Genomic DNA, 14,532 nt, shown 5'->3' with positions numbered 1-14,532 from the left:
GGAAGCAGATGGGGCGTGGCTCCGCGTTTATGGCTGCAGGGAGCGGTGTAGCCGAAGCCGACGGAGAGGCTGGCCTGCGAACTGCGGTGGCGGCGAATGAGACACCCCCGCCTGCATTTTATCTCCCTCTCATTCGTGACCTGGAGCCGAGACCTTAGACCCCCTGCCCTCCCTCCGTTCCGGGCCTGAGTCTTGCGAGACTCCTACTGTGTGCGTTGCTTCTCCAAAAGGGGTGGATCCTGGCCGGAGCCTGGGCTGTTGGGGTTGAGCCGCCCGTAGGACCTAGGGCATGTGATCTGGCCGAGCCGAGCCTCAGTTTCCCCATTTGTAAAATGGAGCTAGTGGTCCCGCTCGAGGGGAGGTAGGAACTCGGACAGGAGACGTTTGGAGAGCTCTAGCCTAGACAGAACTGGGCAAGGCCCTCGCGAGGCCAGGGTCCAGGCGGCAGGGGTGGAGAGCCAAGCCTGGCTCCGGGAAGACCGCCGGAGGCGGGTGGGCAGGTGCGGGGTGGGGGGGGATGAAGCGGAGCTTGTTCAGACGCAAGCAGGTGGGGTTGGGTGCGCCTGTCTGTTTGGGAACAGCTCCCTTAGGTCTCCCCTGGCCCCCATCTGCTTCCTGCCCCCTACACCCGCGCCAAGCGCACACGCAGACTTCAGAACTCAGCGGGTCGGACCAGATGTTTATTTGGAGCCCGGGCTGGGAGGGTGCGAGGAGGGGCGGGGCGGGAGGGCTCAGGGAGCAGGTCCGAGGTCGACCGCGGCCGGTCGGGTCCTGGTGGGCCTGGTTCGAGGCCGTGGCTGGCGTCTCCATCCCTGGGGAGGGGCTCCCCGGGCTGAGCGGAGGAGAGGACCCCACGCAGGCCGCCCCCTTCGCGGCCCATCCCTGGCCGCCAGCAGTCTGCGGGAGTGAGGGTGGGCGCTAGGGCTGAGCGGCGAATTCTCCTCGGCCCGTGTCTGTCCGACGCCTGCGGACCCCTCTGTGGCACAGAGCCCGAGGTTGGCCGCGGGGGACCCGGTGCCCGAGTTTGAATTCCAGCTCCACCGAATGTTGGGACTGTTTTTTTTTTTTCTTTGAATGTTGTGACTTTTGCCAAGTTACTTCAGAGGGTGCCTCATGTTTCTCATTTCTAATGTGGGGATTATAATCACATCTACCTGAAAGCTGTTACGAGGATCAAATTAATGAATAGGCATGAAACGCCCTGGCACAGGGAAAGCCGATGAAGTCATTGTCATCAGGTCCCTCTTCCAGCTGTCCTACCCCCCCCCCCCCCGCCACCATTTACCTGCTCACTGGGGCCTCCTGGGCTGGGGGCCGCTGGGCGAGTCCCTCGGGGCCGGGCCGGGGGCTGGGGGCGCTGGAAAGGAGAGGCGGGCGGGCTGCGGAGCGGTAGGGGTGCCGCGCTCGGGCCGGGCCAAGGGCGCCCCCTGGGGGCCGCCGCGGGCTTGGCGCCGGCAGCTCTACGCGTGGCCAGGCCCCGCCGGCTGGGTCGCGGCGACCCGGGGTCCCGGACGCGCGGGAACGGGCCGGGGGCCGCGCGGAAGTCCCGGCGGGCCCGAGGTTGGTACCTGAACGCGCGCAGACGAGGCCGAGCCCGGCGGCCAGCGCAGCGCCCAGCACGAAGGCGGCCAACACCAGCGCCACCACGGGCGCGGGCTCCAGGGCCGCCGGGGCCTGGGCGGGAGGCTCGGGGCGCACGGCTCGGCCGGGGACGCCCTTGGGTGGCCCTGTGGGAAGTCCGACGCGGAGGCTGGGCCCGGCCCCGGGGCCCCCAGGCGCCCTGCCCCCCCCCGCCCGCGCCCCCTGCGGGGGAGGACTGCGCGCTCACGGGGGGGCGGCCGCGGCACGGTGACCACGATCGGCTGCGTCAGCGTGTGCAGGTGGGGGCCGGCGGCTCCCAGGCTCTCGCCGCTGCCGCCGCCGCCGCCGCTGCCGCCGCCCGCGCACGCCTCGTCCCGAGGCTGACACTGCGGGGAGGGGGGGAGGAGGCAAGGGCCGGGGCTGTCAGGCCCCAGGGTTCGGGGACCTGTTCTGGGGCTCCCGAGGGCTCCAGGTGTCCAGCTCTGCTGCAACCGGGAGTCGCACCGGCGAGCGCCTGGAGAGCCCCCCCGGGCGGCCCTGAGCTCCCCCCCCCCGCCTGTGCCCCAGCCCCCCTCCCCGCCGTGAGGACTCGGCCCAAGGCCGCGCGCCGGCTGTCTGAGAACGGTAGGCCGAGCTCTGGCCCCTCAGGCGCCCTGCCCCAGCCCCCCAGCCCTGGAGGGACCGCAGCTCCGCCCAAGGCGTCCCAGAAGGTGCCCCGGGGAACCCTGGGCAGAGCCCCGCGCCCCCACCCCGTCCCCGAGCCCAGCCAGCAGCCCAGCCAGGGACTCTCCCCAGCTCCGAGGGGCCCCTCGGTCCCCAGGCTGCAAGGGGCGGCTCCCGCAGAGGCCGGGGGAGCCCAGCCCCGGACTGGCCCGCGCACCAGCGAAGGCGGCGGCAGCGTCAGAGGCGCGGGCGTCCGGCGGGCTCCCCGGAGGCGGCGGCAGCGGCTCAGCTGGCAGTGCAGGAACTGCACCGAGGCGTTGAAGACCGGGCGCAGGCGGAAGCTGAAGCGCACGGGGCGGGCGGCGCCCGGGCGCGGCGGCGGCGGCGGCGGCGGCGGGAGGACGACCGAGGAGTCGGCGGGGCAGCCCCCGCGCAGCAGCGGCAGGGCGGGCCCCGGGGCCGGGCGGGAGGACGGCGTCACGGAGCAGCGGTGCAGGACCAGGCCCCAGCGCGGGGAGGGACGGGCCAGGGCCGCCTGGGGGGCGGGGCCGTGGTCAGCGACGGCGCCCCCACCGGCCGGCCCCCCGGGGCGCCCCGGGCCACACCTGCACGAACACGCGGCTGTCGGCCGGGACCTCGAGCGGCCCCGCGCGGCGCGGGAAGGCGTCCTCCGCGTCCGACAGCTCCAGGCTGAAGAGGGGTCGGCGCAGCCAGGGCCCGGGCGCCGCCGGGAACGGAGGCGCTGGCGGGGGGACAGGGTGACGCCAAGGAGGCCCCGTGCCCCCTGGCCCCTCCGGCCCGAACCAGCCTCCCCGCCAACTTTGGAGAAGGGGTGCTGCTGTGGTCGGGGATCCGGCCCAGCAGCCGAGGCTGGGAGCACGACCGTGCTGCCTCCGGGGAGGACTCCCCCTTCCCAGACCTAGATCTCCCCACCCAGAGCAGACCTGGGCATCCCTGGCGGGGAAGAGATGAGGGGTGCCTGATGGGGGGGCAGCGGTCAGGCTGGGCGAGGGCTGCTCTGTGGGGGCAGTAGGGCCAGCTTGGGGGGGCTGCTGCCCCCTTCCCTTCCAAGGGTACTGTAACCAGTAGGGAAGGGGACAAGGCAGGTGCTGCCCCTTTGCCCCTCTGGCACAGTGGCAGCCCAGCCAGCCACCGGGGTCTTGGTTTCTCCGTTTGTCCAGGCTCCTCACTCCCAGACTGAGGGCAGGACACGGACACACACACACACACACACTCAGCTGGGATCCTTGTCAAACACTGTTCTCAAACATGTAGGATGGTCCCCACACACGTTTCCTAAAAGCATTCGTACACTGCTCTCCCACGTCCCTGGCCACAGGGTAACTGCTGGTGACTCCCAAGAAGTCGGGGTTCCCCCCAGGAGCTGGAAACGGGCTGGAGGCAGAGCCCACCTCCCACCCACCCGTCCCCGCGGGCAGGGTAGACGAGCAGTGGAGCCAAGAAGGCCGACACGGGCCAGCAGGGTGATGGGCCGCGTCCCCGGCCCGTACGTACCAGGCGACCCGCTGGGCACGGAGGCGATCCTGGGGAGCAGGGCCAGCAGCAGGAGCGTGGCACCCAGCATGCTGGACTGGCAGTGGAGTGCGCCCCGGCAGCAGCGGCGCCAGCCAGGCAGCACCCAGGCCTGGCAGGTGGGCAGGCGGCCCTGTCCTTGGCTGAGTGGCCACCCCAGGAGGCAGGGAGCGGGGGCGGTGGACTGGGGTGTTTAACAGCCAGCGCCCAAGGCCTGCCAGGGATTAAGGGCTCCTCTCTGGCCAACCTGTGGCGATCGGGGTGGTGGGGAGGGCGGGCACCTCACTACAAATACCACCCACCCCACTAGCCCCCGGGCCCGCTTCGGTTTCCACTCCACGCAGAGGCCTCATCCACCAGAACAGCCGGGCTCCCCGCACCCACCCCACCCCACCCAAGGTCAGGGCTCACAGCCCCTTCCCACCTCCTGCTGCCAGGTCCTGCCAAGCTCAAGACAAACCACAGACTCGATGGAAGAAAAGGGAGGGGTTTTATTCTCAAGCGTCTAAGGATTTACAAACGAGGGCATTTCGTTTTAAAAAGGGCTTGGGGGGGGGGGGGGAATACTGGCGACCAGAGAAGGGGTTGTGGGCCAGTGGCCTGTGCCAGGCCACCCCAGGCCCCTGCCTGCCCGCTCCACCCTCTGCCTGGTCGAGAAGGATGGCTGGTGACTGGCAACAGAGGGAGAGGACAGGAAAGAGGCAGAGGGGAAGAAGAGGTTCCCCCCCAGGACCCCCACTTCGTGCTGAAGGGAGGACAGGGGTGGGCAGACACACTCACAAAACAGAAATAGTTAAATAAAAATAAATCCAGGTGGCTGGCCCCAGGGCCTCCACTAGCCCTGCACCCAGCCACAGAACCTTCCAGCTACCTACTAAGGTCCCCCCATGGCTGGGCCAGGTGAGGGAGGGTGGGAGGCCAGGCCTGGTGGCCCCCCGCCCTGCCCCCATCCCCTCACAAAGGGGACTGGGGCAAGAGAAGGCTGCCGCTCCCCTCCCAGGCGGGGGAGGGGGGTATGGGGGGGGGACAGAGAGCAGAGAACTCGAGTACTTTTGAACATGCGGCGTTTTGTGAGTATGGAGCAGGAACGAGAGTCAACAGGACAGACAGGATACAGTGATGCCTAGGCCTGGACGGCGTCCGCTACGTCCGGCCAAGTTCCTCACCTTTGGTGTTGGTTTTGTGGTTCTGTGGGTTTCTGGTTTTTGTTTTGTTTTGTTGTCCACTTGATTTGCATGCATCACCAACAAAAAGGAAACACACCCCCTCCCATTCGGGGCTGCTGCAGAGGGCTCCTGCGGACTGGCCAGCTCTGGGGGAGTCGACGGGCGCTCAGGGGCACTCCAAGGGCGTGACTGTCTGCACACGCCCAGCCCTCAGCCAGCCCCACCTCCGTCCTGTCACACGTCCTCGAACCCCCCACACCCACCCCTTGCACCCTCCATCCCTGCCTTCCCCGGGGCCCCAGGGCCCCCGCTCCTGCCATTGACTCCCTCTACCACCTCCCTGCCGCGGCAGCGTACGCTGCCCTCACCGTGCCCTGCGCCCGCCGTCCCTGAAGGCCACCCTGTGTGGCCACGGCCCCTTGGGCTCCCTCCACGCCCCCTGAGGTCCTCAACTCACCAGCCCCCGCCCCAGCTGTGGCCAGTCTCCAGCCCCAAGGGAGGAGGAGCTCCCCAGAGCCCACCTTTGGGGCTCGGCCCCCAGCCCCAGACGCCTGGACCCACAGGCGGTCGGGGGCTCCACCACAAGCAGCTAAACATGACTTTGGTAAAAGTTTCTGAAGGTACCGACAAACCCCCGTGAGAAGAAGCTCTTCTCCCCCCCCAACCCCAGACACCCCACCAAGTACAATAAAATACAATAAACTCCAAAAAGGACCCCCTGAGATCAAAGAGAGACAGAGAGAGAAAGAAAGAGAGCGAGAGAGAGAGCGAGAGAGAGACCAGCCCAGGCCCAGCTGCAGTCGTTAATGCCCAGCCTGCCTTCCTGGGGCGAGGACACCAGCCGACTGACTCGCCTTCGCTGGAGACCTAAGTGGACTGAGTCCCCCCGGGCGTGGGGGGAGCAGAGCCCGAGTGTGGCCAGGAGAGAGGCAGAGGCAGGGAGGGAGATGGGGAAAGCCAGAGAGGTAGACGGGGTGAGAGGGGGAATGGAGGCAGGGAGCATGTTTGCGGAGCGGGGCAGGGGAGGGACGGGCGGCTCTCTCCGGGCCCCTGGGGGCCGCCCCAGCCCAGAGGTTACGACTGAATAAATAGCGAGTCTGCTCGTGGCCTGCTGTCTTCCGTTCACAGTGTCTGTCAGGGGGACGCGCACGGCCGGCTGACCCCGGGAGGCCGGCTGACCCCGGGACGGGAAGGGCTGGGGCCTGGTGAGCCCGTCTGTCCACGGCCGCTGGGCAGGGGGTCGGGGGTGGGTCGGCGCCCCCTACTTTCTGTCCTCAGCCTTCGGCAGCTGTCCAGGTCCCAGGTCTCCCCTGGCGGGCAGCTGGGTGGCCAGGTGGGGAAGGGGGGGCCTGTGGCCATGCCCCTGGCCCCGGTGGGGCTGGCCGCCACCACGTGGCTACCTGAAGAAGGGCAGGTGGTGCTGGCTCAGGACTCCGCTCGTCCTAGGTGACTCAGTCTTCGCCATGACATCCTTGAACCAGGAAGCCACGTCTACCTCCAGCATCTCGTAGCGTTTGATGAAGCTGTGTTCCTGCGGGGCCGAGGGGGGGCGCTTAGAGGAGGAGGGAGGCACCCCGTGGAGGGGAGAGGGCGGGGAGGAGCCCAGGTACTCACAAGTAGCTTATTATACTTTGGTCTCTTCCTGTGATCCTTAGTAAGGCTGAAGGAAGAGAGAGGAAAGAGAAGTAAGAGTCGGGGAAGGAGGGGCCCGGCTGCCCCAGAGACTCAGGTGTCCCAGCTCTGAGACAGGGGTCTTTGGAATCTGTGGGAAGGAGCTGCTGTGTGCTCATGGCCCTGTGCTGCCTGCTGAAAAGCCAGAGGACCCGGGGCCTGCCCTTGGGAATCCCACCTGTGACAGAAACCCAAACTGGACTGCGAGGTGCTCACGGGAGAGGTAAGTGGGGCTCTCCCGTGGAACAATCCAATGTGGACATCACGTAGGCACAATCCTGCTCGTGGCTGCCAGACGCACAGACCCCGTAGCCCTGCGGACGCATCTGCTTGTCCACAACCTTCGATGGCAAAGCCCAAGGGCCACCCTGCCAACTGCCCAGGGCCAGCTCAGGCTGGGTCCAAACCCAACTCCTAATTCCCAGGGCTCCGGCTCCTGTCTCCATCCCTGCCCTGAGCACTCGCCTTCCAGTTTGCCTTCCCACCCAAAGCCGCTCCCACTTCCACAGTTATGTGTGTATTGGGGGGCTGCCCCACTCCCCTCCAGCCCCAAACCCCCCGGCTCTGAGCACCTGGCCACACCTGACCCTGCCCCGCCTCCCAGAGCACAGGACGGGGGCAGGGGTTCCTCACCAGTCTTTGACGAAGGACTGGAAGTCCCCTGAGAAGCCCATGTGTCCGGGCAAGAGCGGGGGCTCTTCCTGCAGGACTTTGGTGAGGACCTCAAAGTCTGTCTTGCAGTTCTTGTAGGGAAACTGTCCCGTCGCCAGCTCCACCTGAGAGAGATGAGCGGGCTGGACGGGCTGAGGACGGCTTCCTCCCTCCCATCTTACTGCCTCCCTCTGCATCCCAACAAGACAGGGCCCCCAGCCCAAAAGGCAGGTGCCCCAACTCACCAAGGAGATGCCCAGGCTCCACACGTCAGCCCGGATATCATAGTCTGGCTTGGTGGGGTCCGGAGGATCTATGCGCTCAGGCTGATGGGGGCAAGAAGGGGAGGATGTACCCCAGGGGCCGGGGCAGGTGTGCCAACCAGATGCCCTCATGCCCACCCGCCGAGGCGCTGAGGGGCTCCCACTCACTGCCATGTAGGCGGCACAGCCGGCGCTGCGCGTCTTAGCCTTAGAATCAACAAGACGGCCACTGATGCCGAAGTCACAGAGCTTGATCTGGCCCCGCTCGTCCAGCAGGATGTTCGAGGGCTTGACGTCACGGTGGATCACACCATGCTTCTCCTTCAGGTAGTACAGCGCCTTCACGATCTGTAACGAGGACAGCAGGAAGGTATCCGTGACGGGGGGATGGGCCTCGGTGGGGGGAGGGGGTGGCACCCAACCAGCTGCAGGCCTGCCCGGCTGCTCACCGCCACCGTCATCTTGCCCAGGATCCGCTCGGGGATAGGGCCCTGCACCCGCTTCTTGAGCTTCTCAGCGCACGTGCCCATGAGCTCCATGGCAATGAAGACGTCCGTCTGTGGGGACGGCACTGGGTGGCTTGGGTGCAGCCGCACCCTTGCGCCCACCCCACACAGACTCCAGCCCCGGGGAGACACCCAGAGATGGGCAAGGAAGAGAGTCGGGGAGCCCACAGAGCGGCAGGGCCCCATCGGAGGCTGTTCCAATGGGTGCGGACTCACGTTAGTGATGAAAGTCCCGAAACACTGCACAATGTAGGGGCAGTCGTGGCTCTTGAGCACCACGTCCAGGTCCATGAGGATCCGCTTGTTCTCCTCCTTATTCCCGGAGCGCCGCATTTGCTGCGTGGACAGCCAGGGAAGCCTTAGTGCCAGGGTCTTGGGGCAGGGGGCCCACCTGGGGGCAGGGGCAGCCCTCACCTTGACAGCGATGACGTGGCCCGTCTTCCTGAAGCGCATCTTCCACACCTGACCACAAGTGCCGCTGCCCATCTCCCCCAGGTTCTCCAGGTCGTTGATTTCTGCCTGGTAGCGCTGGCAAGGACAGCCAGAGCTGGAGGATGTGCCAGCCTCTGCACCGCGCCCCCACCCCAAGACCGAGCCCCACCTGGGTGGTACCTGGCCTCCGATGGTCAGGTAGCCCGTCTGCTTCATGATCTCCTGCAGCTTCTGGTCAATCTCGATGCTGGGGGACAGGGAGGAGGTCCCGGTGGAGGAAGATCCCAACCAAACTGAGACCACTCCAGTCCCCAACACACAGGGGTTTCTGCACATTTAACCACCCTCCTCCCCAGGGCAGGCAAAGTGGCCCTCCCCACCCTGACTTCCTGGCCTCGTTTCAACAGCTCACCTCTCCATGCTGCGGGGGGTGAACAAGGTTGACGGAAGCCCCAGCATGTGGCGGGGCCGGGCAGGGGGTGTGGGGTGCTGTGGCGAGTTCTCGGAGGACGGTGAGCGGCTGCCGCCATCATTGGCCAGCGGGAGCTGCAGGGCTGGGGAGGGGGGTGAGAACCACGGGTGAGAGGGGGTTAGCCAGCAGCTGACACTCCGGGGCCTTGGGACTCTGGTCTTCCCCTCCCTGGCATCAGATAGGCCAGCCCAGAACCCCCACCCCCACCCCACTGGGCTGGAGAAGCTAGGGTCTCCCTGGCCGCTCTCAGGGTCCTTCTCTCACCCCCTGACCTGGAAATAGATGGAGTGGGCTGGCAGGGAGGGGTGGTCCCCAGAGGCTGAGGGATGTCCCCAAGTCTATGCTGACACAGGATCACGGCCCAGAGACTGACGGCATCCTTCAACCAGGCAGCCTTCCCGATGTGTCCCCTTCCTCCCCGCCTCTGCCCGGGAAGCAGGCCCAGGGCCACAGCGCCCACACTCAGGACCATGCGAGGAGGGAATGCCCGCCAGGATCAGCCTGGGTTCTGGTCCTGTTGGCAGCACTGTACTTGGCTGCCCAGTAAGAATCAAGTAGACCACCCAGGGGGTAATGGGCGAGGGCCCCACGCTTCCGGCTGCCTTGCCCCACATTCTGTTCCAGGGTTAGGGAGGGCCACATTCTAGCCAGCAGGCTCATCTCTGAGCCTCCCGGCTTGGCCTGCAAAGCTGGGGCCAATGGGTGGGGGGACAGGACACCAGGCTGGGCCTGTGTCCTTTGGGTGAGGGGATCCAGGTGGCACAGCCCCTCCAAGGGCTGGTGGGATGGGGGGTGGGGAGCGGGACAGGCAGTGGGGTCTTCTCAGCAGCCTGCATGCGGACAGCTTGGGCATGCTACAGGCAGGCAGGCAGGCAGCGGGCAGGCAGCGGACACCCCAGGATGGGCAGGCGGCATTCGGGTATCGGGAGGGCAGGAGACAGACAGACAGATGGGAGCCAGGACTTGGGGCCCAGCTGCCCAGAGGAGGCACTGCAGAGACAGGCCAGACAGGGGCCCGGGACAGGACAGCAGGTTCCCTGAAGGGCTAGGATCCTCCCTGGCTGGGCTGGCAACAAGGTGGGGGACCAGAGCCCCATGTGCCCCTGGAGAAGACATGATCCCCCACTGAACCCTCGTACCCCAGGCCCTGGTGCTCTGGAATGGGATCCCTAGCTGGGTAGGGCACTGGCTGAAAAAGCTAAGTGGGGCCAGAAGAGGACCTTTCCGTGGAGAATGGCCAGGAGGCCTGGGGCCTGCAACTCTCCCACAACCCTCAACTGACACCCTCTCCTCTGCCTACGCCTCCTGCCACGGTCCACCCCTTCCTCCCACAGTTCTGCAAGCACCTGGTGATATGGGCCCAAAGGACAGAGACAAATATGCTTGAATTGCTGGTATCGGGGCACTTTCTCTGCCTTGTTACCCTGGACCCTGGCCACATGTAGAGCGAGGGAGCAGCTACGTGATCCTAGCCTGCAGTCGTAGGAGGGATACAGGTCTTCTCATGCCTGGTCAGAGCAAAATAAGAGCTCTGGGGACCCCAGGGAGATGGCCAGGCCCAGCACCCTGCCCTGGCCTGCAGGCCTCACCTCCTGTGCTCCCTCTCTCCTGCTCTAGTCCCTCTCTGTGTTACGCCCTTGCTTCACTACTCTGTGAGGGCCAGAGTCAGAGTCCTAACCCCTCTCTTTCTGGCTCAACAACCTCAGGGGCATCTGAAGGCCCCCATGCTCCCCTGTACCTGGACTCTCTGGGGACACTGCCAGGCTCTCACTCCCTGGGGGGTGTCTGGGCCCCTTTTCTGCCCCGCATGGTCAGGTCCTCTCTGGGATGAGGACCACACCCCTACCCTCTCCACACTTCTTGGGGCGGGAAGGGAGATGCTCCCAGTGGTCCTACAAACTGAAACACGGTGGGTACTTGAGGGTGACCAGTGAAGGGTGGCTAAGGTGGGGGGAGGGGAAGTACACAAAGGCCCTGAGAACAGAGGTTACAGAGGTGGTGACAGGCCACACGGCAGGTCAGGAGGGCACAGTGAGAGCAAGAGGCTGAACAAGAGAGAAAGAGAGAGAGAGAACAAGAGCGCATGGAAACACATGGCCAAAAGGAGCCACAGATGTACCAGGCTGTCAGTCCAACACGTATGTACGCGCACACACACAGCGCATGGCACAAACCCCCACACGTGTACAGACAACATGCCGAGAGCCCTGAACAGGGCCAGCCTCACGCTGTCTTACACACACACACACACACACACACACAGACACACACACACACAACCTGCCCAATTTAGCTCCCCCTACACAAGGGCCAACTGGACCAGACCTCACCCAGGTGTCTGTCTCTCTTGCTCTCACACTCTCTCTCTCACATATACACATGCACACCCTCCCCATCTGCTCCAGACCCGCAAGTAACTGCGCTCCGGCCTCAGGCCTCGGCGGGCTGCTTCCTCTACCTTCATTCACATCTCCCCACCTCCCCCGAGCCTGTGCTGTAATCCCAGCTGCTCTAGAGGCTTCCCCGACTGACCACCCCTTGCAGAACCCCAAGCTGGCTCTACTTTGCCTTTTCTACAAAGCATCACTGCTTTGTCCACTTCTCCCAGACCAGGAGAATGCTGTCAGTGAGCGTCAGCCACACAACGAGGGGCCCTTGGTCCGTTCTGTTCGCTGCTGTGTCCCTAGAGCAGGGCAGTACATGTTGGCTGTACGGTTGAAACAAATCAACAGGCACAGCCCGATGGCCTAGCCCAACTTTCCCTCTCTCTCTCTCATACGCTCACTCACACGTGCGACCTCTCACAGGCGGCAGACTCCTGGTCAGTAAAGGAGCCCACTTCCTCTTCCAGGGAGTCCAAACCTGAGCCCGCCAGGAAGGGAGGAGTGGAAGGTGAGCGGACACAGAATTGGCCAAGTGGGCCAAACACTGTTGATCACTGATTGTGTGGAAGGAGAAAAGAGTGACAGGCGCACACACGCACACACAGCATGGGGGGTGGGGGGGAGGGCATTCTGCGGCGGGGCAGCGGTTAGGTCAATGGTGCAGATGTCCAAGCGACGATGATAAAAAGGCTGGTACCTGCTCGTTGGGACGGGGCAGGAGCAGGGCTTAGAGTGATCACAATAACTGGATGGGGAAAAGGAAGAAAAAAAACAACACCACGATAAATCACAACAGAAACAACTGATTTGTCCAAAAGAAAAGAAATCAAATCATAACGAGGAAGAGGGGGAGGCGCGAGGCACCAAACTGCAGAGACGGGTAGAAACCGACAGAAATGGGAGGACCGGGAGGATGAGATGGAGCTGACACAGACACAGACACCTGAAGGGGGCTCCTCAGGGGCCTGCCCGCCGTGGGCCTCACCATACCTCACTCTGGGACAGCCACCCTGTAAGGCACCCCTGGCCCCAGACCCAGCCCTGTCTCTTCCATGCTGGGGCCAGGGGAGGCAGCACTGCAGAGCCCAGCAGGGACCCTCCAGTCCTGGGAGGCCTTTCTGCCCCAGGGAGGAACCCACACCACCCCAAATCAGAAGAGAGAGAGATGGGGAGTGAAGCGCACCCAGGGACTGGGGGGCAGTCAGGCCGTGAAGATCAGGCTGGGTGAGCGGGGAGTGACTGCAATACTCTGACATGGGGGTGTGTTCCCCCTCCTACCAGGATGACCCCACAGGGAGCTACATAAGCTACAGGGATCATATCAGAAGTACAAAGGAGGGCAATTTGCCAGCTCAAGAGAGAGACACAAAGTGCGTGATGAGGTGCTACCCATCAGGTCTGTGGGGAGGGTGAAGACCCGATGCCCTCCAGCTGAGAGATTTGGGGAGGGGGGTTCAGTGGGACATAACAAAGAAACTAGACAGTGGTCCAGTGGTCGTGGCAATCCCAGGTCAGGTGTGATTGTTGGGTGGGGGAGGGCAGGAGGAGGCAGCTTTTGATTCCAGGCAACAAGATGCAGGGAGATACACAGAGATAGTGGGATCAGATACGAGGTGTGTGTGGGCTGGGAGGTCTAGATATCACCACCTTGGCTTCAGGTATCCCTAGGCCAGGTGAGTGTGGGCGTGCAGGAAAGAGGAAGTCACTCGAGTCCAGTGGGCGAAAGTTGCCAAGCTGAGAGTTCGGTGTGTATTTTTTGAGAAGCTAGACAGTCACCAAGATGGTGGCAGTGAAACGGGTCAGAGAAGTATGAAGGGGCCTGGTGTATGTGGGTAGGGTGTGCGTGGGAGGGGGGGCCCCCCAGGCCCAATTACAAGGTCCCCGCCCGGGGGAAAAAGGGATTACCAGACACAGTCACAGGAAAGGGGGTCAGAGGAATAGGGAGTTACAGTGATCAAATGACCTCAGGTGTCACCTGGGCCAAGTGTGCTTGTGTGTGAGTGTGAGCGCATCCCCCACTAAACCATATGACAGGGACCCAGGTGCCGAAGGGGAAAGGGGCCTCCTGCCAGTCACTGAGATGGCAGGAGTGAAGTCGTCCGGTCGGAAGAGACGTGTCCGTGTTTGCGACGAACCTGGATGTGGTCACAGTCGCATGCATTGGAGGGAGCGCGGCTCCGGCTCTGGGTAGGTGACGGTGACATAGGCTCTGAGGATCCCGCGGAGGGGGCGGGCCGTCAGGTGGGGGGCCTTGCCGGGTAACTAGGCTCGTAGGCCCCGTGAGGGGGAACCCCTACGTTGGGGGCAGAGCCGCCCGGGAGCCCGCGGCCCCACGCCCCCCGGGTCACCGTGACCCTCTCCGCGCGAGCCGACAGCAGGGGGTATGGGGTGGGGAGGAGGAGGAGCCAGAGCGCCCCGGAAGCGGGGGCGGGGCCTGACGGCGGGGGCGGGGCCTCCCGCGGCGCGCGCCCCGCCCCGCCCGCCCCCTCCCCCACGCTGCCGTGCTTACTGGGCCTGGGCCGCTGGGGGCTGATATCCAGGTTGAGGTCGATCCTCCGCCGGGCCTCGCGGTTCTCCTGCTTCAGCTTTGCTTCCAGGCGGGACAGCTTCTGCTCCAGGGAGGACGCCGCCATCTTCCCCGCCGCCGCCGCGCACCGCCCGGCCGCCCGTCAGTCCGGCAGACAAACACCGCACTGCGCTTGCGCCTGGATGACCCCGCCGAGCCGCCGTCTCTCCCCGCACGGCGCATGCCCGCGGCGCGCACTCGCCCATCCCTCGTGCTAACGTCCGCGCATGCGTGCCTCTTCCCAGCTGGAGGGATGACGCCACCTAGAGCTCGCGTCTGGCAACGAGCAACGCCTCTCCTGGTGGTGCGCATGCGCGGACTGCGTGTGGCAATCCATTCACACTGTTGGGCCGAGAGCGGCGGGCGGGGAGAGCGGCGCGCCTGCGTGCAGAGGCGCGGACGCGATCCCGCGCGCGGCCTTTACTGCGCCTGCGCAACCTTGGCTCGCTTCTCTGCCCCTGTTGCTGGGAGTAGCTCTTGCAGCGTGTCCTCCCCAGCTTCGTTCTCGCTCTTCCCCTCCCGGCCTGTTTTCTGGCACCCACGCTCTCCCAGCACTGCCTTTCTCGTCTGGGACAGTGCTTCATTAGGATCCCTGTTAGGCTTAATTGCTGTCTCTTCACCATAATTAGGCGCCCGTGGGGAGC

At 64.9% G+C, this 14,532-nt stretch overlaps 2 protein-coding genes across 4 annotated transcripts; both read right to left on the bottom strand.

The window, feature by feature from the left end:
- Window positions 1–184: 184 nt before the first annotated feature.
- Window positions 185–4,119, bottom strand: TGFBR3L (transforming growth factor beta receptor 3 like). Its single transcript, XM_038567484.1, has 8 exons — window positions 3,760–4,119; window positions 2,850–2,986; window positions 2,469–2,779; window positions 1,829–1,983; window positions 1,569–1,727; window positions 1,286–1,357; window positions 1,155–1,161; window positions 185–897 (listed from the first exon to the last, which is right to left on the bottom strand). The coding sequence occupies exons 1-6, from the start codon at window positions 3,827–3,829 to the stop codon at window positions 1,290–1,292; spliced, it is 900 nt and encodes a 299-aa protein (XP_038423412.1). The 5' UTR covers window positions 3,830–4,119; the 3' UTR covers window positions 185–897; window positions 1,155–1,161; window positions 1,286–1,289.
- A 125-nt stretch (window positions 4,120–4,244) lies between these two features.
- MAP2K7 (mitogen-activated protein kinase kinase 7) lies at window positions 4,245–14,048 on the bottom strand. Of its 3 annotated transcripts, XM_038567480.1 has the most exons (12): window positions 13,832–14,047; window positions 12,020–12,067; window positions 8,879–9,020; window positions 8,647–8,713; window positions 8,449–8,562; window positions 8,251–8,370; window positions 7,978–8,085; window positions 7,697–7,876; window positions 7,511–7,591; window positions 7,248–7,390; window positions 6,558–6,603; window positions 6,340–6,474 (listed from the first exon to the last, which is right to left on the bottom strand). In XM_038567480.1, exons 1-12 carry the CDS (start codon window positions 13,953–13,955, stop codon window positions 6,340–6,342), a joined length of 1,308 nt encoding a protein of 435 aa, XP_038423408.1. In that variant the 5' UTR covers window positions 13,956–14,047. The 3 variants fall into 3 exon arrangements, with proteins under 3 accessions (XP_038423407.1, XP_038423408.1, XP_038423409.1); XM_038567481.1 differs by lacking the exon at window positions 12,020–12,067 and having other exon boundaries at window positions 13,832–13,955; XM_038567479.1 differs by lacking the exon at window positions 12,020–12,067 and having other exon boundaries at window positions 4,245–6,474; window positions 8,449–8,713; window positions 13,832–14,048.
- Window positions 14,049–14,532: the final 484 nt, after the last annotated feature.

Source organism: Canis lupus, chromosome 20 (genome assembly GCF_011100685.1).
Source record: "Canis lupus familiaris isolate Mischka breed German Shepherd chromosome 20, alternate assembly UU_Cfam_GSD_1.0, whole genome shotgun sequence".
Taxonomy (NCBI): Eukaryota; Metazoa; Chordata; class Mammalia; order Carnivora; family Canidae; genus Canis; species Canis lupus.
The sequence above is the reverse complement of the archived record's forward strand: the minus strand, read 5'-3'. Positions and strand labels throughout refer to the sequence as shown.

Excerpts from the sequence above, each read along its gene's own strand:
- TGFBR3L (XM_038567484.1), bottom strand. The coding sequence starts at position 3,829 with ATGCTGGGTGCCACGCTCCTGCTGCTGGCCCTGCTCCCCAGGATCGCC. Across the intron at positions 2,780-2,849 it reads ACAGCCGCGTGTTCGTGCAG|GCGGCCCTGGCCCGTCCCTC; the intron begins GTGTGGCCCGGG and ends CCCGCCCCCCAG. Across the intron at positions 1,984-2,468 it reads CCTCTGACGCTGCCGCCGCC|CCCCCCCTCCCCGCAGTGTC; the intron begins TTCGCTGGTGCG and ends CCCTTGCCTCCT.
- MAP2K7 (XM_038567479.1), bottom strand. The coding sequence starts at position 13,955 with ATGGCGGCGTCCTCCCTGGAGCAGAAGCTGTCCCGCCTGGAAGCAAAG. Across the intron at positions 7,592-7,696 it reads GCTGTGCCGCCTACATGGCA|CCTGAGCGCATAGATCCTCC; the intron begins GTGAGTGGGAGC and ends TGCCCCCATCAG. Across the intron at positions 6,604-7,247 it reads CAGTCCTTCGTCAAAGACTG|CCTTACTAAGGATCACAGGA; the intron begins GTGAGGAACCCC and ends CTCTTCCTTCAG.